Raw genomic sequence first — 26,279 nt, 5'->3', positions numbered from 1 at the left:
GGAGTGAGGTGCTGGAGCCTCACCCACCCTCTCCTGTGCAGGGCTGTCCTCTGATGCCAAGCCTGGCTCCTGGCCTGCCGAATGCAGGATGATCAGGCCAACCTCACCTGCTCAGACTGGCTGGGCAGAGGTGGCCTGATGCTGGGGCTGTCAAGGCGAAGCTGGAAAAAGTGTCCACTTCAGGACTGGAGGAAGCCCATGGGGCCCTCAGCTATGATCACCTCACCTCAGGTTTGCCAGGACATGCCTCCCCATCTGCCTGGCTCCCCAGTTACTACTTGGTTTGGAATTCACTTCTTCCATTGTGGAGTTTGTCTGCTTACACTAACTACTGTGGATCTCTCTCTGTGTCTCTTTTGTTTTGTTTTTTTGGTCAAGGTATGGTTTTACTCTAGTTCAGGCTGGCCTGGAATTCACTATGTAGTCTCAGGCTGGCCTCAAACTCATGGTGATCCTCCTACCTCTGCCTCCCAAGCGCTGGAATTAAAGGCGTGTGCCACTGTGCCCAGCTCAAACTGCGGGTCTTAAGAAAAGATAGAAACATGGCCAGGGCACAGGGTGGAGGCTGGAAGACCAGCCGGGTACACACTTATCTGCTTCCCAAGGGCTATCAGGACAGTGCCGAAACCTGTTACCAATACTAGGAAAGAAGGCTGCTTCCCAGTAAAATGTAGGTTCTGGCCTTATCCTGACAGATGTCAAGGTCTGGACCACCTGAGACTCTAGCGTGACCACCGTGGCCCGGCTGTGGTAGAGGGTGGCTCCCACTTGGCCACAGCCACATCCTCCATCCTGCCACACCTAGCCCATCCCTCACTGGCAGGGCTCCTTCCTGCCCTATGTGGGCCATTTAAACAAAGGTGGCCAGGTTTTTTTTGAGTTTGAAGTGTAAGGGTTTCTTGGCAGGTCATAGAAAAATGGCAAGTTAGTGCGGTCTCGGTGAGTGTCTGCAGGGTTGGGGCCTGCCACGGCACCAGAGCTGGGGCTCACGGAGCTGAGGGCCAGAGGGAAAGAAAGGACCAAGATAACCCGAGGCCAGGTCCTCGCCAGTGGCCACTGCGAGCGGAGGGACCCGCTGAAGACAGGCGCAGTGCTCAGCCCGAGCCGCGGTCAGGAAGAATCCCTGCCGGGGCCTCTGAGTGGAAGGGTGGGGGACCTCTGTGGGAGAAAAGCGAGTTCTAGGGGTATCTCTGCTCTGATTTCTGATCCTCAGTGACAAAAGTGCTTTTTTTTTTTTTTTTTGAGACAGAGTGTCTTGTAGCCTGGGTTAGCCTTGAACTTCCTATGTAGCTCAGGATGACCTTGATCTTCTGATCCTCTCGTCTCCACCTCCCAAGTGCTGGGATGACGAGCATGTGCCACCGCACTTGGTTTATGTGGTGCTGGGCAAGCACTCTACCAAGTGAGCCCCATTCCCAACGCGGCAGAGCTTACAGTGGGGCGGGCACAGAAACACATGGCTTTACCACCCCAGCTGCGCCTCGAAACAAACCTCCAGAGGACATGTAGAAAGTCACAAAGGTCACATCTCTTCACAAGGTCAAGGTTATGTCTAACATTGTCCAAGTTTACCAGCCATGTGGAGAAGCAAGACAGGGTGTCCTAGAGGAAGGAGGAAGAGCAAAGGGACCTAACCCTGGGATAGCAAGCAGGGACCTGAGGGTGTGCGCTTACACCTGCATCCTGTGTGCCACAGAGGTCATAGGTCAGATGATGCGGTGAGGAGGGACAGGGCAGATACAGGAGAATACCTCATCAAACTCTTGGGAAAGAAAACTATGTCTGTGATGAAAACTGCCCTGAGTGTAACCAAAAGCAAAAAGACAAAGTCAGTGTCAAATGGGGGCCGGGGACAGCCATACACAGAGTCTTGGCCAAACCATTTCCACATCTGATGAGATCTCCAAACCCACAGACCTGGGAAGCCCAAGTGAATTCCAAGCACACCCATCACACGAGGGAGGAAAGCTTCGTGGGGGCCACCATCGGATTAAGTGCCTGAGCTGGAGAGAAACCTCGGGGCAGAGAGCCTGTGCCACTCCAGATCTTTCTAGTGCCACTTCCTTACTTATGAATCATATGTGAGCTCGCCATTGTCATGGCAACAGGTGATGTAGCAGGCATGTTATTCCGCTTGTGTTTGTAGGAAGCTGTACATGGGTTCACCGAAGCTTTACGAGTGGTTTGAGGTTGGGTGGACGTAGAGCCAGGGTGGGAGAAACAGTTGCAAAGATGACTCAGCGTTTAAGCCACGCCAAAATGAATGGTGCGTAGGACTAACTTAACTTTTTGTGGGTTGGTGTCTGCACTGTGTAGTGTGGTGTGGTGTGGTGTGTGTGTGTGTGTGATGCATTACATGGGTATGTGCAGATGGATGTGCTCCATGTGCAAATACATGTGCAGAGCACCGAGGAGAATATGGGGCGGTGATCTTCTCTGATCACATGTCTGCATGTTTCCTGGAGGTGGGGGCGGGGTCTCTCCCTCAACCCAGAACTGCTGTCCTTTGGAGATCCTTAGCAATTCCCTGGTCTCCATCCCCTACAGACTGGGATGGGTTATAGATGTGTGTGGCCATACCCAGCTTTGTTTCTTTGTTTGTTTCAAGATAGGATCTTGCTCTAGCCCAGGCTGACCTGGAATTCACTGTGTCGTCTCAGGTCTCAGGATGGCCTCGCACTCAAAAGTGATCCTTCTACCTCAGCCTTTTGAGTATAGAGATTAAAGGTATGCCATCACCATGCCTGGGGGTGGGGGGGGGGAGCAGGAGAGAGAGAATACACCAGGACCTCTAGGAGCTACAAATGAATTTCAGACACATGTGCCACTTTGTACATCTGGCTTTACATGGGCACTGGGGAATTGAACTCAGGTTATTGGGGCAAGGACCTTAACTGAGCCATTTCTCCAGCCCCATACCCAGCTTTAAAAAAATATTTTTTTTCGCCACCCCTTTGACAATGGACGCTGAGCTTTGGAAGGTGAGATAGAGAGGTGGTGGAAAGAATGTAAGAGCCAAAGGATAGGTCGGACTCCTTATAACATGCTTCCCCTAGACACAAAATGGCCTGGATATCCATGACCTCACAGTGCCTGACACTACCTAAACAAGACCATCATAATAGGAGGGAAAGATCATGACGTGAAAATAAAAGAGAGACTGAGCAGGGGAGGGGATATGATGGAGAGTGGAGTTTCAAAGGGGAAAGTGGGGGGAGGGAGGGAATTACCATGGGATATTGTTTACAATCATGGAAGTTGTCAATAAGAAATAAAATTATTTTTATTTATTTGACACATACACAGAGTATTTTCTCTTATTAACAAAAGGGTACATGAGAGGAAGGGGAGATGGGGAGGAATGGCCAATGCAGGGGGACTCTAAGGGACGATGAGAGTGTTGGGGAATGACTGGTACATGGTTAATGTGATTGCCAACTTGACAGGATCTAGAATCACCTAGAAAATGAACCTCTAGACATGCCTATGAGGGACTGTCTAGATTAGGTTCCCTGAAGTTAAGGTGGGCCTCCTTGACTGTGGATAGCATCATCCCATGGTCCAAGGCCTCAGACTGGACTAAGTGGAGGAAACCGAGGTGAGCACGTGCATTCACCCATGGCTCTCTGCTTCTTGGATCCTGGGCACGTACCCAAAGGACTAAATCAGCACACCACAGAGATGCTTCCTCATCTGTATTTACTGCTGCGCTGTTCATCACGCTAAGAAATGGAACCAACCTAGAGAAAATCAGCACATATACACAATAGGAGGCCTATTTAGTGGTAGAAAGGAATGGAATTATGTCTCTCACAGAAGATGGATGGAACTGAAGAGCATCACTGTGGTGCTTTGGAGCAGATGTCCCCATCGACTCATGTGTTCCGAATGCTTGATCCTCAGCTGGTGGCAATTTGGGAGGTGGAGCCTTGCTGGAGGAGGTGTGTGGCTGGGGACCTGGCTGGTGGGGGATATTGCCCACCCCGCCTTGCCTGAGCTCGGCTCACTGTCCTGCTGCTGTTTTCCATGTGCTACGGCAGAGGTGACGTCCAGCCTCTGCTCATGCCATGCTGTCTCTGCTGTCACGAAGCTTCCCTAGAGACTGTAAGCCAAAATAAATAACTTTCCTACCATCAGCTGCTTTGGATCAGGTGCTGTGTGGTCAGGTTCACATTGCTGGCAGAAATCACCCAACCAAGAGCAGCTTTTGGGAAAAAAGGGTTTACTTTGGCTTATAGATTCGAGAGGAAGCTCCATGATGGCAGGGGGAAATGATGGCATGAGTAAAGGAGTGGACATCACCCCCTGGCCAACATAAGAAGGACAATAGCCACAGGAGAGTGTGCAAACACAGGCATGGGGAAACTGGCTGTAACACCCAGAAGCCCGCCCCCAACAATACACTGCCTTCAGGAGGCGTTGATTCCCAAATCTCCATCAGCTGGGAACCTAGCATTCAGAACACCTAAGTTTATGGGGGACACCTGGATCAAACCACCACATTTTACCCCTGGCCCCCATAAACTGATAACCATCCATGGTATAAAGTACAATGCATTCAGTCCAGTCCAACCTTAAAAGTCCTCATAGTTTTTATTGATCCTAATGATGTTCCATCATTCCCATAGTCCAAGGTCTTTTAACTGAGCCATAATACCACAAACATCCCCCCAAACCCATAATGGCACAGAATAAGCATTAACACTGCAAAAGATGGCATTGGGCATAGCAAAGAAATATTCAACTAATAATAGATTCAGTGACCTGGAATTCACTCTGTAGTCTCAGAGTAGCCTTGAACTCAGGGCGATCCTCCTACCTCTGCCTCCCCAGTACTGGGATTAAAGGTGTGCACCACTACGCCCGGCTTTAATACAAGATTTAAAACGACCAGGGAAAGCACCAAACTCTGTAGCTCCAAGTCCACCAACTCTAGCCAGTGACACGTTTCCTAGTCCGGTAATTCTAACCAGCAACAAGTCTTTGGAGTTCCAATTTCGTCCCTCCAGCTAGGCTACTCACAGCCCTGGAAAACTTCATCCGGGGCTGGCAGTTTTCCTTAGCAGTCATCTCGTGGTCCTGGTATCTCTACCGGGTCCCCACTGCAACCCACGATTCATTGTCACGGTTCCATTGGGTCTCTATGCAGGCATCCAACAAACCTGCTTCACACTGCCCATGGCCATTTCCAAAACACAAGACCAAGTTGCAAATTCAATGACTCTCTCTTTCCTACATTTCTTATACTCCACAATATCAGGTAGGGTGCCAATTTGTTAATCCAGGGGTGAATAAAGCAGACTTTGAAGAACAGGACACTCCTTGAGCACTCAGGCCTCTTCTAAAGAGTCCAAATTCTTCCTGTTGCCCCAGTGCGGGTCAGCTGGCCCAATCTCAAAGGTTGTAATCTCTCATGTAATTAAAGCTGAACAGACAGAAGTTTCAGTCTAAAGATTTCATTTCTGTGTCACATCCCTCTACTAACATCAGTCCATTTCCACGCAAAGCAACCCTGTGCAAATTCTCAGGCAAAGGGCATAGCAGCAAGCCTCTCACACAAACTGCTTATAGCCCAGTCCAGGCAAAGCTCTTTCTCACCCTCACAACCATCTGTTAGCACCAGAGCTATGAATAGAGATCAGCAGAGTTGAGAAACTTGCCCAGAGTCACATAGCTTCTTGAGCCACAAGAAGGGTAGATTTCACTAAACTGATAGGCAGATTTCATGAATCTATAACAAACTGGCCTGGGTGGCCTTAGATGGAGGTCCTGATTACAACTCTCCCACTGAATTCTGATTTTTCTGGCACACCTGAGTCCCATATTACCTTGCTGTTGTGGCTGATGGCTGGCGGGGAGGGGGTCTGAGCTTTTGCACCTGGCCAGCAGCAAGCCTGTGGCGTTCTCCACTGGAGAACCCTCCCTGTCGCCTAAAATGCCCCATCTCCTTCAAACTAGCATCCCTCCTTGCTATTTCTCAGCCATTTCCTGCGACCAAGGCTAAGGGGACAGATGTAAACTTGGGAAGACCCGGGACCAACAAACCCGGAATTAGGAGAAGGGTGATTATAAACACATGTCCCACCCACCAGCACATCTGATCATCCAAGCACCTCCCCATTTGCAGGCACCTAGATGTAACCTGGCCCAGGGCACATGCCAGGATCACAGCATTGGAATGTTAACTTAACCTGACTCGGCCTTCCTGCATCTGATGGTAGAAACAGCCACTGCACCAAAAGAACAGTGGGAACAGTGAGAAGAGGTGGTTCTGGGGACCTCACTGGATGCGCCTGTGACTGACAACCCTGCCTCCAGTGGTCACTGCTTTTGATATGATCCCACTGTCACAGGTAGGAGACGTGGCCCAGCTCCAGGGCTCTTGGTCCCCATGACACCAGCGGCTTCTGGCCACACACTTGCCAGCGGCTCTTTCTCATTTCTAACCTTTGTGGTCATTTCTGGAAAATTCACTGTTTTACAGGAAAAGCCAAGTAGAAATGAAATCAAGCCAATAAGAAATCTATTTCAGCTACTAAAGAAAAAACTGGGGTGAACTTAAGCAAAGAAAAGAAGCAACCATGCAAAGATGTGGTGAGCGCTGTGACATTTCTCTCGGGTCGTTAGATATTAGGTGGATGGCAGGGTCACAGAGTTACTCAAGCCGGGGCCTCTTGAAGCCCCTGGCTCAACAGAAGCTTCTGGAAGTTAGTGGGGACCTATCCGGGAGATGAAGAGGAGGCATCAGTTTATCTGATGCCCGTTCCCTGTTGTAGGCCTGAATTTACCGATCTGTAACGTGGTGGGCATGGGTCAACTTCTGTTCTTTTTGTATCTATGAAATTACAACTTTAACTCTTTAGAGGGAATCCCAGATTCTCATGGAGCAAGGCCAGGAAGTTACACTCAGTGGAATCCTCAGGCCTTCCTCAACCACCTCAATCTTTCACTCCCTTCTTCTTCCTCAGAACTAAGCCCCTCCAACAGAGGCAGTGAAACCCTTCAGCGTCCGGCCTCTATAACTCTTTTTTTTTTTTTTTTTTTGAGGTAGGATTTTACTCTAGCCCAGGCTGACCTGGAATTCGCTATGTAGTCTCAGGGTGATCTAGAACTCATGGTAATCCTCCTTCCTCTGCCTCCTGAGTGCTGGGATCAAAGGTGTGCACCACGCCCGGCTCCTTAAGTCTTTACAACTGACACTGGCTTTACTCCCCACCACTTAGAGATGGCTCCAGACACTGGGACCCTCCAGGGACACTCGGGAAGGCCACTGGCAGGAGGCAGGAGTGACAGCAGGGGAGGAAGTAGAAGACATCATGGTCAAGAGCATCTCTAGGATGAGGCTGGGGGATGGAAGTTCACTTCATCCCCAAGATAGGATGCCATCTGTAGGGGTTTGATGGTAAATTATCCCCCATAGCCTCAAATGATTGATTAAGCCTCCTACTTAGACCCCAGCTGGTGGAGCCTTTGGGAGGTTGAGCCTTGCAGGGGGAGGTGTGTCGCTGGGGGCGGAGCTTAAGGCCTGTTAGTCTAGCCTGCAGCGCCTTGGCAGCTGGCGACTCACTGAAACAGCTTCCTTTGCCCCAGCCACCTGCTCTGCCTTGTTTCCTCCTCCACCCCCCCATCACGATGAAACTTCCCTTCAAGCTATAAGCTGAAATAAACCCTCTCCTCCCATTAGCTGCTTCTGGTTGGATGTTCTGCCCTAGCAATGAGAAGATAATTGCCACACCATCTCCTTCCCACTATATTTGTGGGGAAATCTAAACGTCTCTGGACATCGGGCAAACACACCACCCTGTCCCTCAGTTTTCTGTTCCGTAAGGTGGCAACAAGATCAGTTCTGACACTTGAGAGTGTCACGAAGGCTGTGTGAGACAATCCCCACCTTGCACCAGGGACAAGGTTTGCTGATTGTGTCAGGGGGCTCGGCATGCATGTTCACCACCTCTTTTTCCACATGCACCCCAAAGATGGTTTGATGTGCTTAATAAAACAGTCAAAATCCACAGATAAGATGACGATATTTCCCAATAGCTGTTTTTTTTTCCCCTTTAAATTCTCAACCACCAGCCTCTCTTGTCAAGACACTGTCTTTTTCATGTCAGTTTTCAGACCCTTGATGGTCACTTTTAGAAACATGGTTTGGAGGGGAAAAATATCAGGATTGAGGTCCCAAAGTTACTGCCACTGGACCCTTGTCCATACACCACCCCTAGATGCTCTGAAAGGTTTCACAGTAGAGAAGGGACTCTGGGAGGGTCTGAGTGACGACACAGCTCAGCCGACCTGCTTCACTGCAGACATAAGGGGGCCTCTTTTGGGGTACCCATCTTCCTGCTTGCCCACTGTACCTCAGACAGCATTTCTCCACGTCTCTATGATGAGCTGGCTTGTCCCACCATTCTGAATGCAAGTCAATGCTGTCCTACAGCCCTTGCCCAGGTCCTGCCTCTCCTCCCAGCTTCTCCCTTCCGTGTGACCTCTCACACTGTCCCAGAGCCACCTCTCCGTTCTGTGTCTCAAGTACACTGACACGTTTCCTGCCAGACAGCTCCTATATTACCCATTCATTCCCTTTGTCTGTAATGCTCTCTCCAAGGTTTACAGCTGGGTAGCTCTGCCTCACTGTTGGGACTCTGTCCAATGCCCCCTCTTCGAAGAACTCTCTTTCTCTCTGGTGACTAAGTCATATAGTCCTTCTCTCCTGACTCTTAGCTGCCTGCCACTCTATGAAGACCCTGTGTCACGCCCAGCCCCCGCCAACGTCAGCTTCCTCGTTACGACTTCTGTATCTATTACCAGTCTCTGCCTCTCCCGCGGAGGAATGCCACCAGGACACAACTCCTATTTTGTCCGGCTTGTGATGGAGCCTGACACCCAGTAGATGCTCTGGAAATCTGCTGAGCGGGTGCACAAATGAGCCCATGAATGGAGGGACACCCACCCTTGGGTGCCCGAGGGAGGAGGCTGGTGTGGCTCTACTTACTGTGCATCTGGTAGGCGTAAGGGCTCTGTCCAGCGGGCGTGGTGCTGAAGCTTGACCCATAGCTCAGGAACCCACCCTGGCTCGGAGAGTGGTTCAAACTGTCTTCTGTCTTGATGCCTTGGGACGGAGGGGGCAGAAAAACCAAGGACACACAATTAGGACACTCCCTTGTCACCATAAAGGAGCTACTGAGTCAAGACAGTGCATACTCTTACCAGCTTCCTTGCCTGGACTGGCTCAAGCACTTGAAGTCAGCCTGTGTATGTTTTTTTTTTTTTTCCTTGAGGCAAATCCAACAGATTGGCTTTTGTAGCAATACAGTGCGAGAGCGAGAAACAGTGAGAGAGAGAGAATTGGTGGGCCAGGGCCTCCAGCCACTGTAATTGAACTCCAGACACCTTTTGTGCATTCATGTGTGTGACCTTACACGTGCCATGTTGTGTGTCCGGGATACGTGAGATCCAGGGTGTCGAAGGACATTAGGTTCTTGGGCTTTGCAGGCAAGTGCCTTAACCACTAAGCTATCTCTCCAGCCCTGGCTTGTGTATTTTTAAGGGAATCCAAATGAGTTGCTTTGGTTTGAAAAAAATCACAAGTTTTCGCCACCGTGGACTTGACATCAGGATGGCCCACGCGACAACATTGTTCTATAGCCCCCGGGGGCTGGCTTGCTCACGGCCCGTATGTGGCGCTGGGCCTCAGCAATGTAGACAGACGCGCAGGGAGTGACTGCAGGTGACCTTGCGGCCCTGCCCAGATCTCCCTCCCCCCAACGGTCCCAGTCCCAGTCCCAGACCCTCTTTGTTTCAGGCAACCTCACTCTTCAGTTTCAGGTTGACTTACACAATCCAGCCACTGGGAAGCAACAACAACAACAAAAAGGAATAGGGCCCCTGCTCCTACCCTCTAGAACTGTCTGGAAGAATGCCCTGCTATCACCTTTCTGTCTTGAGCAGCACAGGCAGGTGCCAGAGGAATCTAAGGACAGTGGGGAAAGCCTGCATATGCATAGAGTATGGACTTTCCTGGTCTCTGGGTGCCCAACAGCTTCGCTTTATTTTTTGGTTTTCAAGGTAGGGTCTCACTGTAGCCCAGGCTGACCTGGAATTCACTATGTAGTCTCAGAGTGGCCTTGAACCCATAGTGATCCTCCTACCTCTGCCTCCTAAGTGCTGGGATCAAAGGCGTGCACCACCACACCCAGCAGCTCCACTCTTTATACAGCTCAGCTCCATGGGCCAAAGCTGGTTCCCTGTTTGTTTGTGTCAATAAAGTTTTATCAGAACACAGACACACCCATCAGCATACACACGGTCTGGCTGCTTTCACGCTACCATGGCAGAATAGAAAAGTTACCATGGAGATCATAGGACCCACAAAATGGAAAACTATCATTTGGCCACTTACAGTTAGACAATCTCCAATATCAATTTCCTTTAACCCTCCCAAGCACCTGGATAAGGAAGAGTTAGTGTTTCTTCTGTTGTGTGAGAGGAAACTGCAGTTCTGGGAGGCGAGGTGACTCTCCCAGGGTTTCTGGATCAGTCTCAGGCAGGGGTGGGGCATGGAGTGAGGCAGAGGAACTCCAAGGCCATAGCTCTAACCACCCACCCCACGTCGTGTGGAGACAAAAGTTCTGAGACAGTCAAATAACGTTGCACCAAATTAATTCCCATCTGATGCCATGTTGTGTCTGGGAACGGGGCTGTTTTTCGTTTTTATGTGAAAAATAATATGGCTACAGTGTTCCTGGCTGTCAGCCAGGCAGGGTCACCTGTGTGTGACTGTCTCAGGCTTCTGGCACTGGAGGGAAAGACACTTTGACAGAACATCCACACCTGCTGGCCTGAGGCTGTCAGAGCTAATCCCCTGGGATTTACAGATCCCTCATCCACCCAGCCAAGCTCAGCCAGCGGGGGGCTCAATTCACCTCTGCCACCCAGCAGCTGGGTGACCTTGGGCTAGATACTTGCTCCCTCTGAGCCTCAAGGGAGGATAACGCTGCCACCACCCCTTGTAGGGTTGAGGCAGGGATTAGAGGAATTAACGGACACAAAGCAAGACCAGTGTTGAGAAGTCATCCATGGTGGCTGGTATTAATGCCCGGTATTGAAGCGCCGGCAGGACCTGCCACTTGCCCCTCTGGAATGGCTCCTGGCATCTTCTGTGGCTGTCTGCTCACCGCCACAGCCTGGCCCTGGCCTCCAGCAACCTCACTCCAGCACGTGTGTGCCAACCTCCACGCCCCGACATCTGCTTGACAAAGTTTTTGCTCCATGCTTCACCCACCACCCTCCACTAGCCTCCACCAAGCCCTCCTGCCTCCCTCCGACATGCCCTTCCCACAACGTCCACATCCCCCCTCCGTCTCTCTCTGCCTCCTGCACTGGTGATGGGACCTCGGGTTTTGCGCATGTGCATGCTCTTTTTTTTAAAAAAAATATCTTTTGTTTATTTTTATTTATTTGAGAGAGAGAGAGAATGGGTGCGCCAGGGCCCCCAGCCACTGCAAACAAACTCCATACGCGTGTGCTCCCTTGTGCATCTGGCTAACATGGGTCCTGAGGAATCGAGCCTCGAACCGGGGTCCTTAGGCTTCATAGGCAAGCGCTTAACCGCTAAGCCATCTCTCCAGCCCGGCTCTCTTTACTTATGTATTTATGATGTGTGTATGGTCATGGGTGTGAGGGTGGGTGCCCATGGGCTGCGGCATGTGTGTGTGGAGGGCAGAGAACCACTCTGGATGTCACCCACTGAGCCACATCCACAGGCCGTGGCAGCTCATTTCCAAGGCCTTCTTCACGGGCCTGGGAACCTTCCTTGTTTGTCTCCATCCTTAGAGCTTCTTGGCTTCCCTTGAGCCTTGCCTGTAGCTCACAACATGGGGAACTTGAAACGTTCGCAGGCTGGGGAGATGGCTCAGCGGTTAAATGCACTGGGTTGGGTTCAATTCCCCAGTACCCACGTAGAGCTAGATGCCCAAAGTGGCACATGCTTCTGGAGTTTGTTCAGTATTTTTTTTTTTCTCTTTCTTTTGGGCAGGGTTGAAGCATTCAAATGTCTTCCTGGGATAGGCAAATCACTGAAGACCATCATGGGCTGGGTAGGGACTATGGCAAAGTGTGGCTACTAAGAAAAAACCTTACAGCCACACACTTCCCACTCCTCAAAATGTGCGTGCAGGACTCCTGACCATGTGTTTCACGACACTGGAGTTATGAAGTGTTTTAGACAGGGTGTCACTCTAGCCCCAAGCTGACCTGGAACTTGCTCTGTAGCCCACACTGGCCTCGAACTCACTATGATTCTCTTCCCTCATCCCCCTGAGTGCCAGAATTATAGGTGTGAGCCACCATACCTGGATTGAAGTTTTGAATTACTTATTTATTTGAAAGAGAAAGAGAGAGAGGAGGTGGGAGAGAGAGAGAAAGGGTGTGTCAGGGCCTGTAGCTACTGCAAACTAACTTCAGATGCATGTGCCACCTTGTGTACTTGGCTTACGTGGGTCCTGAGGGATGGAATCTGAGCACCTGGATCAAACCCTGCCTGCAGCCAGAGCCATGAGACTTTCCAGCTATAGAGGCTACCCCCCCCCCTTGTTCCTCAAGCTGATGCAGGTCAGTCTTTGCCCCTAACTACCAAGGAGCATGGCTGACACAGCCATCAGAGAGAAGGGGACGACCAGGGAGTTTGCCCATGTCCCACAGTCTTCAGCTGTCAGCACTAAGGTGCTTAGAGTCCAGGTCTGCCAGGTGTGGTGGTGTATGCCTTTCATCCCAGCACTTGGGAGGCAGAAGAAGGAGGATCGCTGTGAGTTTGAGGCCACCCTGACACTACTGAGTAAATTCCAGGTCAGCCTGGGCTACAGTGAGACCCTACCTCATCAAGCCAGCAAAAGAAAAAAAAAAAGTCAAGGTCAAGGAGTCTATTTCTGCCTCCACAGCACCCAGCTTCCTTCAGGTACTCTGTGCTTGAGAGAGAGTCATCCCTCCCAAGGACACAACCCGTGGGTGTCAGACTCCCTGGGCCTTCACCTCATCTCTTTGCCTTGCTCTGAATGTGACATGGCACAGTTTGGGCCAGTGAGAGCCAATATGGGATCTTGCTGGAAAGATGGACTCGCTTTCCACTAGAAATGATGATCTTCAAGGAGCAAAGTTTATGGCCACCATCTCTGTTGCTATGCAGGGACAACTTCCATGAGAGAAAAGCCAGTTCAAAGGAGAGCATCTGAAGGTGGAGTGATACACATTACCCATGTCACTGGAGCTCCTGGATCCAGCCAGACCTGAAGTCAGCCATATCCCAAGACCTGTCAGTATGTTAGTTAATCATTAAATCCCCATTAAATCATTAAAGCCTTCTCTAGACCAGCTTGGGCCAGGTTTATGACTCTTACAATTAAAAGAGGCCCTGTGGGGTCTGGGGTATTTGCTTGCAAAAGCTTGCTGGCCCAAGTCTGACCTGGGTTCAAATCCCCAGGACTCATATAGAGCCAGATGCACAAAGTGGTTCTGATTTTCTTTCTCTATCTCTCTCCATGCAAATATTTATTTGCAAGGAGAGAGAAAGAGAAAGTGTTTGCGTGTGTGTGTGAGAGAGAGAGAGAATGGGTGCACCAGGGCCTCTAGCCCTCACAAATGAATTCCAGATGCATGTACCACCTTGTGCGTTGGGTTTTACATGTGTACTGGGGAATCAAATTTGGATCTTCAGGCTTTGCAAGCAAGTGTCTTTAACTGCTGGTCCATCTCTCCAGCCCAATAATATACATAAAACAAAGAGGCCTTGTGACATGGTCTTTAGTTTCTGAACCATATTACTGAGTCTCTTCTTTTAGACCTCAACACTAAAACCAATGTGGCTGCACTGACCATTCTGTATTGAGGCAAGAAGAAAGACCACGATGGGGCTGGAGAGATGGCTTAGTGGTTAAGGCAGCACATGCCTACAAAGACTCAGGACCCTGGTTCGATTCTCTAGGTCCCACGTACGCCAGATGCACATGATGGCGCATGCGACCGGAGTCCGTGTGCAGTGGCTAGAGGCTCTGGTGCATCCATTCTCACTCTCTCTTCTCAAATAAATAAAAATAAAATCTTTTTTAAACATTAAAGAAAGAAAGAGAGGAAGACCGCAATGGGTGCCGGAGAGCCCGGGGGAATGGAGGGCTTGCCTGGTACTCACTGTAAGAAGGGATCCCGTAGGCTTGTGCTGGAGGTGGGTAAGCTGTGTAGGGTGGCGCCTGCTGAATGCCCGCGCTGTACTGCGTCTGGCCGTAGGCTGCCATGGTTGCGGAAGGCTGGCTGGGGGGGACACACGGGAGAGGCCTGGCAGGAAGAAGGAGAGAAGGTTAAGTCTCCCGGCCCAACATCCCTTCCCCGGCTCTTGGTCTAGAGTGTGAACTAGGGCTGACCAGTGTTCCGAGCAGAGCTTCTGATCTCCTACTTTAGAGACGAAGAACAAAGGCTCAAAGACCCCAAGTGAAGAAAGGCGGGTGCGTCTACCACGTCTGCTCTTGCCACCACGAGTCAATTCTGCTTCTCCAGGACCTTGACTTACTCAGCCCTGGAGGTCACAATCAGTTGAGCTTTGAACTTAAAATCCCTCCCTACCCACCCACCCATAGGCTCATGTGTTTGCACACTTGGTCTCCAGTTGGTGGCGCTGCTTGGGAACTTGTGGAACCTTTAGGAGGCGGAGCCTGGCTGTGAGGTTTTATAGGCCACCCCACTTCCTCTTCTGCTTTCTGACTACAATGTGATGAACCTGCTTCCTGTTCCTGCCACCGTCAAGCCTCCCTTCATAACCGTAAGTCCAGTGAAACCCTTTCCTTCCTTAAGTTGCTTCTGGTCAGATATTTGTTCACAGCGATGAGAAAGTGAAAGGGTACAGTCACGGTGAGTTCCGACGCAGAGGGGAACCATGATGTCTGGAGGGCCATTCAGTTTATGGGTCCCTGGATAGGCTATCTGTGCTCAGTGCCATTTATTTTTCCTTGAATTTGAATTCATTGACAATATTTTTAAACGTGCAGAGGACACACACACACACACATACACACACACACACACACACACACAATTTCCCCTCTTTTTGTGGAATGCAAATGTCAGCCAGGGTCTGGGTGCTACAGCTGGATTTGATTTGACCACCTCTAGATTGTCACCCTCTGTCTGCAATGTCCCCACTGTTAGGTCAGGACAAAATGGAGTCACTGAGGGCAGCAGGAGGGCAACAGAGACACAAGGAAGTGGGTCATCCACATTCCTCAAGGAACCACCCAGCCATCATCCCTTCCTTGCCTAACAATGCCCCAGGTCTAGGTTTCCTGCCCCCCCTTATCTCCCACCTGGTCACCTCTGGTCTCACACCCTATGGCTAATGTAAAGAACAAAGGAGTTCTTTTCCCTTCCTCACCTTCCCCCAGCTGAAGAGCTCTATGTAGCGCACTATCTGTGACCTCAAAGTCGACTGCTCCGCTCTCGAGAGTCAATCCTGGCAGCTCGCGTCCCTCCCTCCCCCAAATAAAAGCTTCCATCTTTACCTCAGAGTGGCCTCTGTGGTCTTGGTCACTCCTGAATCTAACTCTCACTGTGCCACTCTTCTTCAGCGAACACCCCAGCTCCGACAACAGTGTTGGCACTTAACTATTTTCACCCCCATTTTTCTTGAGGCTGAGCCTCACTCTGTAACAGCCCAGGCTGGTCTCCAACTCACAGTAATCCTCCTGCTTCAGCCTCCCTGAGTGCTGGGCTTGCAGACCTAACCCACCACACCTAACTCTCTTACTCTCTTTTTTTGTGTGTTGGGGGGTGGGGAGGGTGAGTGGGTTTGAGGTAGAGTTTTGCTCTAGTCCAGGCTGACCCGGAATTTACTATGCAGTCTCCCGGTGGCCTTGAACTCACAGCGTCCCTCTTACGTCTGCCTCCCGAGTGCCGCCACACCTGGCTCTAATCCTCATTTTACAGATAACGAAACAGGCTGAATGAACAGACAGACGCTTGCAGCCTGAGCTGTGGCTTCCGAGGCCACACCGGCGAGCCTTCCGTTCCGCAGCCCTTGCTGGACATAACCCCGTGCGCCACAGGCACGACGGAAGTCTGAAGCCGTGTCTGGCTCCATTACATCACTTTACCTAAAACCCGGTCATTTCCAGATACACCTTTTTTTTTTTTTTTTTTTTTTTATCTAGATATAAGACCTGTTTGGTGGCCCCTGCATCCACAGACTCACTGCAGGTGTATGGTGAACTCAAATCGCATGGGACCTATCCAGATGTGCTTCAACTCTGCTTTTCCAAAGGGCTCTACTGCAGTCGTAAAGGATTCCTTGGGGGAACGTGCACCAAGAAGCATGAGAAAATCATTCTGGGCTGGAGATGCCAGACCCACTTCTGGAAGACATTACATCAGCCAATATCCTGGCTCAGCAGGTGCCTGGGTGGTGCTCCTGGTGGTGAGGTGGGTTGATGGGTTGGTGGGTGGGTGGGGCGGGACTTCCTGCTGAGCGGAGACCCTTACTTGAAAATGTCCTTAGGTCGCACCCTGCTCTTCCATAGGGGAGAGGCAGGAAGTGGAAATCTGAGACGGTCAACTCCTGCTTCCCATCAAAGCACAGTGAAGCAACTGGGAACAAGTTAAAACCTAGAGAACCGGAGGCAGCATTCCCCAACCCGGGGCTCCGGGAGCAGCCAGGGAGACTGCGCAGTCTTCAGCTGACCCTCCACGCCCTGAGCCTCTTCCAGAGGGAGAGGCAAGCGAAGAAGTGTCGTCTTTACCAGTGGCTCCTCATGGAAGAGAGATTTCTGGAAGCTCAGGAAGGTACCATCTGGCCTGAGGTCCAATCTAGCTTGGGCTGGCATGGACAGCTCCCACCAGAAGGCCCTGGTGCCCTGACCATCACTATTTTCTGCTGCCTGGGTGGCCCTGGGAAGGGGCAACTATGCCACCAATGAGGAGCTTATTCCATCAGTTTCCTCACTGGACTAGAAGCCCCCTGGGGACAGGACTGTGTCCCCTCCTCTCTCAGGCCCAGGGCTCATTACTGGCCTTGGGAGTGCGGAGTATCAGAGGGGGGAGAAAGGATGAAGGGCAAAAGGAATAAAATGGTAGGCAGAGATGTGAAAGGAGAGGGAGACAGAGCGGGAAGAAAACAACGAAGAGAAACAGCGAGGGAAGGGGCAGGAAAGGGGGAGAGGAAGAAGTGGCAGAGGAAAGTCTCTGCATGACAAGGGAAGGAGGGATGACAAAGAAAACAAACAGAAGAAGGAAAGAGCAGACAGCGCTCCTGGAGCAGTGTTCCAGGCCGTTCTCAGTGGTTTGCCCATTTGTGATCGTTTCATGTCCAGAGACCGTCGACACTTCCTGTTCCCAGATAGGGAGACCGAGGACCACGCAGGTGGACCCCCTGCTTAGAGCCTCTCAGCTCTGGGACCACGCTGGGATCTTACCAGGGAGTCATTTCCAGAGCCCCCCTGCCCTGCCGCCCCCGTCTCTCTCTCAGCCTCTAACTTCTGAGGAAGAAAGTGCGTCAAGGCCAGTACACTCACCTTGCAAAGAGCTGGGACACACTCGGAGGGGCTGATCTGGTGATGCCTGGAGGAGAAAGAAACATGGAAGGTTTTAGGCACTGCGGTGATGTTCCCGCAAAGTCGTGACTTCAGACAGCGACTTACTGGGAGGACCCGACAGAGGTGTGGTATTGTAGCACCCTCCTCCTTAGAGGGTTCGCAGTCCCTTCAGAATGCCTTCCTGTCTGGGTACTTCAGGAGGGCAGGCATAAAAAGAGTGGATGACATCTGGAGACATAAGGGTAGAACTCATTCCTCACACATTGTACAGATGGGGAAACTGAGGCCAAAGAGGAAGAACATGCTTGAGTCAAGTCACATGATCAAGTCACATGACCACACAACCACACACCTGAGGCCTGACCCAGGTTCATGCCATTTACATTCTTTTTTTTTTTTAAAAAAAAGGGTTTTATTGTTATTTATTTATTACAGTCAGAGAGAGAGGAAGGGAGAGAGAATGGGCGTGCCAGGGCTTCTAGCCACTGCAAACAAACTCCAGACGCATGTGCCACTAGGCACATCTGGCTTACATGGGTCCTGGGGAATCAAACCTGAGTCGTCAGGCTTCACAAGCATGTGCCTTAACCGCTAAGCCATCTCTCCAGCCCCCGTTTACATTCTTGAAGAGTACCACCTCTATCCCTGCCTCAAAGCACACTGGGAATGCAAACACTGGGTGGCTCTGTCCACATGACATCATCCTCCAAGGGCAGCACCTTTGCTGATCCTCCCGCCCCATGCTGAATCAGTAGAGGTCAGGTGAAGCTGGCTCGGCCACTGCCAATGAAGGCACCTTCTAGATCAGCAACCGAGCTCCTGATGTGAGTGTCTCACTCCCCACCTCTGGACACACGGTATGCGGAGCTCTTTTGTACTGTATCATCTTAAACTCCACCACTCAATGTCCCCACAGCGCAGCGTGGGTTAAGTTCTAGGTAGGGCCACGTGCACCTGCTTGTCAGTTCGCTCTGACGTGCAGGGAAGTGGCTGCATGTCTCTGCTCCAAGGCTGTGGAGCTCTGAGCCTCTGGCCCCTGTGCTGAGACTCCGCGGACCAGTCGCTCTTCCACTCCCCGCCTCACTCGGAGACTTGGCAGGCCTTGGGAGTCACCCCGTATGGTGGGTGAGAACCCGAGGATTAAATGATATGAGGGCGATCCTCTTCATTTACCTGGGGCAAGTTTCATGCCATCTCCCCTCTAAGTTCTTTATAGGAATTAATTCTTTTAATCCCCTGGTGAAGAGCTGGAGGCCTAATAAAGGTTGAATAACTCACAGGCAGTCAGGGGTGGTCTAGACCCGCTGCCTGCCTCAACCACATCACTACAAGCCGCGACAGTCACCGATGTAACCACAGCAAACGTTCCCTCGGGAGCTTACTGCGAGCCCGGCTCATGTACGAGGCTCAGACATTGGCTCTCACCAGGTTCTCACTGCAGGGCCTTGGGGTGGGCAAGGCTCTCATCGCCCTCCGCACCCCCTACACAAAGAAGCTCTTAGGTCTGAGTGTCTCTTGACTTGAAACCAAGGGCGACGTGAACCTGAACTCCACACCAGTGAGCATCTCCCCCAGTCCCATTCTGTGGCATCCCCAAACCACTGGGGGGGGTGGCGGTGGGATGGTCTTGTCGTCACTTAAGAGAGTCCCAGCTGTGGGATCAGGGGGTGAGAGTATTTGCCTTGCCAGAATGAGGGTCTGAGAGAGAGCTGGGCTTAAATACGGAGAAGCGTCTATTTGGTTACATAAAATACCGACAGGCACTGCCCACAGTAAGAAGGGACTGCGTTTGGCTTCTGCATGTGTTTTGGGTGTTGAGTGATGATGTAAAAACACATTCCTCTCCTGGGGCTAGGGGAATGGCGCAGTGGTTAACAGCACTTTCTGTTGAAGAATGAGGACCTGAGGAGGACTGAGAGACAGCTCCGGATCTATTCCCAGGGCTCATATAGAAAGCTGGGCCTGGCCACATGTGTCTGCAACCCCAGTCCTTTGGGGGAGCACAGACCAGAGAATCACTGGAACACACACACACGCACATACACAACCACACACACAACCACAAGCTCTGGAAGCAGTCAGAGACTCCAACTCCAACAGGTAGAAGGAGGACAGGGAGGACACTTCATATTCCCTTATGGTCACTGCAGGTGAGGTGAGCACACAGGATGCGTGTGTGTGTGTGTGTGTGTATTCCTTATATATCACACTTAAAAAACCCCAAACTGTTAGACCAGCAGTGTTCGATGTCACAGAGAGCGCTGGCACCCAGCAGGTACCCCTTGCCACTTCTCTCCTTCCTTGGGAGGGACTCCCCCCTCCCCCCGCCTCTTCCTCCTTCTCTCCCAGGACCAAGAAGCAACTGTCTCCATCCAAAGCTGCCTCATCATTGGTGAAAGCTCAGGACTCGAGTGTATTGAGCAAGCCACAAGTCACTGAATTAAACATTTTCATTAATAAATGTGCAAATGTTCATGAAAACAGACACCTACGGAAGCAATGCTCCTGCGGGCTCGGGTTAACTTGCTGTGTAGTCCAGAAGCGAGCATCTTCCCTTCCAGCCTCCACGGGCTGATCTGGCTTGACTGGCGGCTTCCTTCTCTCGCCTCCACCCTCGCTCCTCTGAGCCCCAAGCCATTCGCTCCTTCCCCGCAAGGCCAGGCCTCCCCTGCTCTGTGCATCGCCACTTGTTGCCCTCCTCACCAGGCCACCAGGAAGACAGCAGGAAAAACAGTCACTCAGGAGTACAGACCGATTTCTTTTTGAAATTTATTTATTTTTATGAGAGAGAGAGAGATAGAGAGAAAGAATATATTGCCTTCCAGGGCCTCCAGCCACTGCAATTGAACTCCAGATGCATACGCCAACTTGCGCTTACATAGGATCTGGGGAATCAAACATGGGTGCTTACTTAGCCTTCATAGGCAAGCACCTTAACTGCTAAGCCATTTCTTCAGCCCTAGACTGCGATTTTTTTTTTAATTTATTTATTTATTTGCAAGCAACAGACAGAGGGATAAAAGAGCAGAGAGAGAGAGAGAGAGAAAATGGGCATGCCAGGGCCTCCAGCCTCTGCAAACGAACTCCAGATGCGTGCGCCCCCTTGTGCATCTGGTTAACGTGTGTCTGGGGGAGTCGAGCCTCGAACCAGGGTCCTTAGGCTTCACAGGCAAGCGCTTAACCGCTAAGCCATCTCTCCAGCCCCTACTCTGTGATGTTTGAAAACCAGCTTTCAACCTGTTTTCTCCTGCATCACATTAACCTCCTCATTGACACACGGCGGCTCAAGTGCATCATCTCCGTAGCCCTTGCCTTCCTCTCTCCTTCTGTTCCTCCTCTCCTGTCTTCCTCCTCTTCCTCTTGGCTGGGACGTGATGGACAGTCGGGCTGCGTGTGGAGCGGGGGCGGGGGCGTGAGCGGGGCTGGCATGAGGCTCTCTGTGCTGGGAGGCCAGCAGGCTGCTGCTCCGTGCCCACTAGTCCTTGGGGACCTTGGAGCCAGTGGTCCACTCCCTATCTGTCACAGCCCAATGACGTGACTGGATGAGGACACGGGCTTGACAGATGTGGGCAAGGCGAGCCCCAGGGAGGCGAGAAGAGGGTGTCACTGTTAAGATGGTAGGGGACAGTGTGGTCCTCAGTGAAACCCGAGTGCCTTGAATAGACCTGTAGGTGTCTGCGCAACCACTTTCTTTTTTTTTTTGTTTATTTCAAATTCTTATTAACAACTTCCATGATTATAAAAAATATCCCATGGTAATACCCTCCCTCCCCCCACTTTCCCCTTCGAAGCTCCATTTTCCATCATACCCCCTCCCCATCTCAATCAGTCTCTCTTTCATTTTGATGTCATGATCTTTCCCTCCTCTTATGAGGGTCTTGTGTAGGTAGTGTCAGGCACTGTGAGGTCATGGATATCCAGGCCATTTTGTGTCTGGAGGAAGCACGTTGTAAGGAGTCCTACCCTTCCTTTGGCTCTTACATTCTTTCCGCCGCCTCTTCTGCATTGGACCCTGAGCCTTGGAAGGTGCGTCACCACTTTCTTAATACCACTGTAGCTTCCTCCAGGTGGCAGATCAGGTGGCCATGCTGCGCCTCTCATTCAAACATGGCCGTGCGTGGCTTTGGCAGCAACTCTGCACAGTGACAGTGCCTCCTCTGGATGACACCATAGCCATCCGTCAGTCACTAAGACCTCCATGGCACCCCGCCTAGAGGAAGGGGACGAGCAAGAACGGCTGTCTAACTCCCGAGTCGCTCCACTTGAACAATGACGGTCGGCACAAGGGACAGATATGCTTTGAAGTCACTCTCAGGAGATTCCCAAGCACACAGCCACTATGGTCAGTGGCATCAGGCATAGCCAGTTCTGTTGGCTTCAAGCATCACCGGCACGTCTTGAGGATGTGACCAGGACATGGAATGGACAGGTAGGGAGGACACAGAGCTTTCTCCGCTTCTCTTTAATGGAAAACTCTACCAGGAATGTCCAACCTTCTAAAATGCAACATGAAGGGGCTGGGGAGATGGCTCAGTGGATAAAGTGCTTACCCCCCGAGCATGAGGATCTGAGTTCGAATCCCTGGCACCTGTGTAGAATGTGGGGAATGGTGATGTCCACCTGTAATCCCAGTGCAGGGGAGGCAGAGACAGGAGGACCTCTGAGGCTCACTGGTTAGCTAGTCTAGCAGAACCAGTGAGCTCCAGGTCCAGTGAGGATCTGTCTCAAAGAATAAGGTGGAAAGCAACTGAGGAAGGGCCCTGACATTGACCTCTGGGTCTGGACACACCCATGCACCACATGTATACAGACACACAGACACACATGCATACCACACACATACACATGCAAAAAATAAAACACAGAATATGATCTACATGACGTCGTAACTGCAGACTACATGCTTGAGAACTGCATAAATGACTTACAAAACAAAACAAACAAAAAAACTCGGTCTGGAGATACGGCTTTAGCTATTAAGGCGTTTGCCAGCAAAGCCAAAGGACCCAGGTTCCAGTCCCTAGGACCCACACAAGCAAGATGCACAAGGTGGCATATGTGTCTGGAATTTGTTTGCAGTGGCTGGAGGCCCTCGTGTGTCATTCTCTCTCTCTCTCTCTCTCTCTCTCTCTCTCTCTCTCTCTCTCTCTCCTTCCTTGCAAATAAATAAATTAAAATATTTTTTAAAAAACTCATCATATTTTAAGTGAGTTTATGATTTTGTGTTGGGTCACATTCACAGCTGTCCTCAGCCGCACGAAGCCCATGGGGTTTCAGGTTGGACTCGCCTGTGCCTCCTCCTCCCCTTCTTCCACCCCGCTTCCTAGGGATGAGAGGAGGAGGGTCAGCCAAGCAGATGGCAGAACATCTGTGACCATTCAGCTCATTCATTCACGGCCCACCGTGTGTTGGTACTGAATCACATGTGAGCAAAGGCATCTGGTGTTCCTTCCTCGAAGGACCTCGTGTCTACTGGAGGAGATCGGAGTACCTAAGTGCAGTTACCGCGGGTGCAGAGGGAAAACACATAGCCTTGGGCCCCTAGTTTCACAACGTGACCTCACTTGACGACCTTGTGTTAGCGTGCCTAAAGTTTCAAAACTTGGAATTTCAGGGCAGGGATGCTCCGCCTGTATAAACAAAGCATGAAATCCAGTTTGGGGGGACTGAGGAGATGAGTTTGGGAGTACTGGGGAGATGAGTTAAGTGTCTGCCTTGTTCACATGAGGACCTGAGTTTGATTCCCCAGAAAACACATATATACTGCACATGGTGGCATGTGTCTGTAATACCAGGGCTGGGAAAGGAGGGGAAAGAAAGGTCCCTGGGTTTCCTGACCTGCCAGTCTAGCCTGTGGTGAGTTCTAGGCCAGTGAGAGATGCTGTCTCAAAACCTAGGTGGATGGCGCTCCTGATGATGACACCCAAGACAAGTTCTCTCTCGCTCGCTCTCTCTCTCTTACACACATGTGCATGTACACCTACATAAACCAACAAGTACCCACACATACATGCATGCCTGCACAGGCACTTACATGAAAGATCATTTTGGACTGGAGAGTTGGCTTAGTGGTTAAGGTATTTGATTGCAAAGCCTAAGGATCCAGGTTTGAGTCCCCAGGACCCACGTTAGCCAGATGCACAAGGGGGCGCATGCGTCTGGAGTTTGTTTGCAGGGGCTAGAGGCCCTGGCGCACCCATTCTCTCTATATATCTACCTCTTTCTCTGTCACTTTCAAATAAATAAATAAATAAAAATTAAAAAAAAATTTTAAAAAGTGGACGATGTTACAGAGGAACACCACCCCAGGCCGTCCTTTAGCCTCCACATACATGAATACACACATGCACCTCCCCCCCCGACAGACACACTTAATATACGTAAAGAAAATTAGTAGCCGTGGCTAGTCAGAACACAGCAGGGAAGGGAGAGGGAGTAGGCAGTTTGGGTGACTGGGCCCCTGAAAATAAAAAGGCAGCAAGTTCTCCACTTTGCTAGAGATCAAAGCATGATCTGACTTCTTTTCTGGTCCTTAGATCTGTTTTTCCACACAAAACCTGGGCCCCTCCTGGGAGGGAGGTTCCTCCTAGGATTTAAATCTAATTCTGACATGGCGGTTGGTCAGGCTTAGACCCCAGAACTTGGCATCATGGCTGGCCTCCTCCTGAGACAGCCCCTAGCCCTAACCAACCAGCCTGGCTCGCCTGAGCTGGAGGACAGGGCCCACTACCGTAAGGTTATAAATACGTTTGCAGGCGGAGGGCAAGGTCTCTGGGCTGACTGACCTCTCTTTAACCTCCAGCTTCTGGTGAGTTTCTGGAGAGTTCCCCAGCCCTGACTTTCCACGTGGGCTCTTTACCCCTCCTGTTCTCAGCACGGCAGGCGTTCTCTGCGCTTTCTCTTCTGTCCTTTCGCTTTTCCCAGGCCCTCTGCATGGGCTCTCAAGTCATGTCGGTGCCTTTTCCTAGGTTCTCTACTTCCCTAAAGAAATGTAATAATTTAATAGTTATCCTCAGTCGTATTCAAATTCTTTGGTTAAAAATCACGAACTTCGGGTTTGGGGTTCAAGGACTTCCCTGAACCTCTAGCGCCCCGTTCCAGAAGGGTCCTGGAAATTAATATGTGACAGGAGGCACTGCCTAGGCAGATGCTTTTTGGTGCAGGCACGGTGGCATTCATGGCAGTCAGTGTCTTTGTCCCTATACCCAGGGTCTCGGCACTGCAGCAACACCCAGGCAGGGTGCAGGTCGCTCTGGGTGTGAGGGTCCCTGGGGAGCTGAGGTGGGGCTCAGAGAAGGGCCAGAAAACAAGACTGGACCAGGATGGGGCAGAGCTCTGGCCAGCTCCACCCAACCGGCGGGAACTGCCTGGAGCCTGCCAGCCTAGGGCTGGAATCAGAGAGACTGAAACTGTGCCCGGAGGGGGGGAGGAAAGGGGGGCTGGGGGGCAGGGGCAGAGGCAGTCCACCTGCCGGCTCCCTGCAGCGGTTTCACCTCCCTTAATGAGATTATGGCTGCAGCTTTTCAGAAAGGCACCTGCGTTTTGAAAGCAATCTTCCACTCAGCTTGGCTCCTTAGTATCCAGAACTTGGCCCTCTCCTTCCAGAAGACAGGATACAGTTCAGAACCAATTATCTCTTGAATAGGAATGAAGGAAACACAGCTCATAGATTCCTGGAAACCAGGCTCCATGACAGCCTAAGTAATATCTCTGTAAGGACCCAACAAGGACTTTACTACGGCTTGTAATTTAGGGAGGCGACTAACCAGGCAGGAGGTACTTAATGAAACTAAGAGTTCAGAGCCAATATTGACCTGGAGTTAGCTTATCCCTAAAAACTACGGTTTGCATCCATCCATCTATCCACCTATCCCCCACCCCACCCCACCCCACCCCATCATTCTTCCATTCCTCCTATCATTTTAGAGGCTCCCCTGTAAGCCAGGCATAGAGCTGTATGCTAAAAAAAAAAAAAAAAAAAAAAGGAAATGACATATAAACACACATCCTTTTGCCCTGGAGAACTTGGCCTATAGAACAAAGGTCTCAACCCTGGTTTATAACAGACTCCAGTGAAATCCTTTTAAAAGATGGAGGTGCCGTGCTAGAGAGATGGCTTAGTGGTTAAGCGCTTGCCTGTGAAGCCTAAGGACCCCAGTTCGAGGCTCGATTCCCCAGGATCCACATTAGCCAGATGCACAAGGGGGCGCACATGTCTGGAGTTCGTTTGCAGTGGCTGGAGGCCCTGGTGCACCTATTCTCTCTCTCTTTCTCTCTATCTGCCTCTTTCTCTCTCTGTCTGTCACTCTCAAATAAATAAAATAAACAAAAAAAATTTTTTTTAAAGATGGAGGTGCCTCCATCCCACTATGACCAATTAAGTCAGATTCTCTGTGGGTGGGCTCCAAGGTTTTACCATTAAAAGAAAAGGGCCAGGGCAGGCGAGATGGCTTAGAGGTTAAGGCAATTGCCTGAAAAGTCCAACAACCTGGGCTTGATTCCCCAGCACTCACGTAAAGCCAGATTAACAAAGTGGTGCATACACCTGGAGTTTGTTTGCAGTGGCTAGAGGCCCTGGCATGCCCATTGTCTTCCTCCCTTTCTTTTCTTTTCTTTTCTTTTTTTTTTTGTTTTTGAAGTAGCGTCTCACTCTAGCCCAGGCTGACCTGGAATTCACTATGTAGTCTCAGGGTGGCCTCGAACTCACAGCTGATC

General features: G+C 50.9%; 1 protein-coding gene across 2 annotated transcripts in view; it reads right to left on the bottom strand.

The window, feature by feature from the left end:
- The window catches only part of Eya2 (EYA transcriptional coactivator and phosphatase 2), a 207,859-nt gene that overhangs the window by 101,993 nt on the left and 79,587 nt on the right, over positions 1-26,279 (bottom strand). For both annotated transcript variants that reach the window (XM_045157600.1, XM_045157599.1), the window contains exons 3-5: positions 17,544-17,589; positions 14,180-14,322; positions 8,993-9,109 (exon numbers count right to left, since the gene is read on the bottom strand). In XM_045157600.1, the coding sequence (XP_045013535.1) occupies positions 8,993-9,109; positions 14,180-14,322; positions 17,544-17,589 (306 nt within the window). The remainder of the gene's footprint in view (positions 1-8,992; positions 9,110-14,179; positions 14,323-17,543; positions 17,590-26,279) is intronic.

Source organism: Jaculus jaculus, chromosome 8 (genome assembly GCF_020740685.1).
Source record: "Jaculus jaculus isolate mJacJac1 chromosome 8, mJacJac1.mat.Y.cur, whole genome shotgun sequence".
Taxonomy (NCBI): domain Eukaryota; kingdom Metazoa; phylum Chordata; class Mammalia; order Rodentia; family Dipodidae; genus Jaculus; species Jaculus jaculus.
Note: the sequence above shows the minus strand (reverse complement) of the source record. Positions and strands in the feature narration are given on the sequence as shown.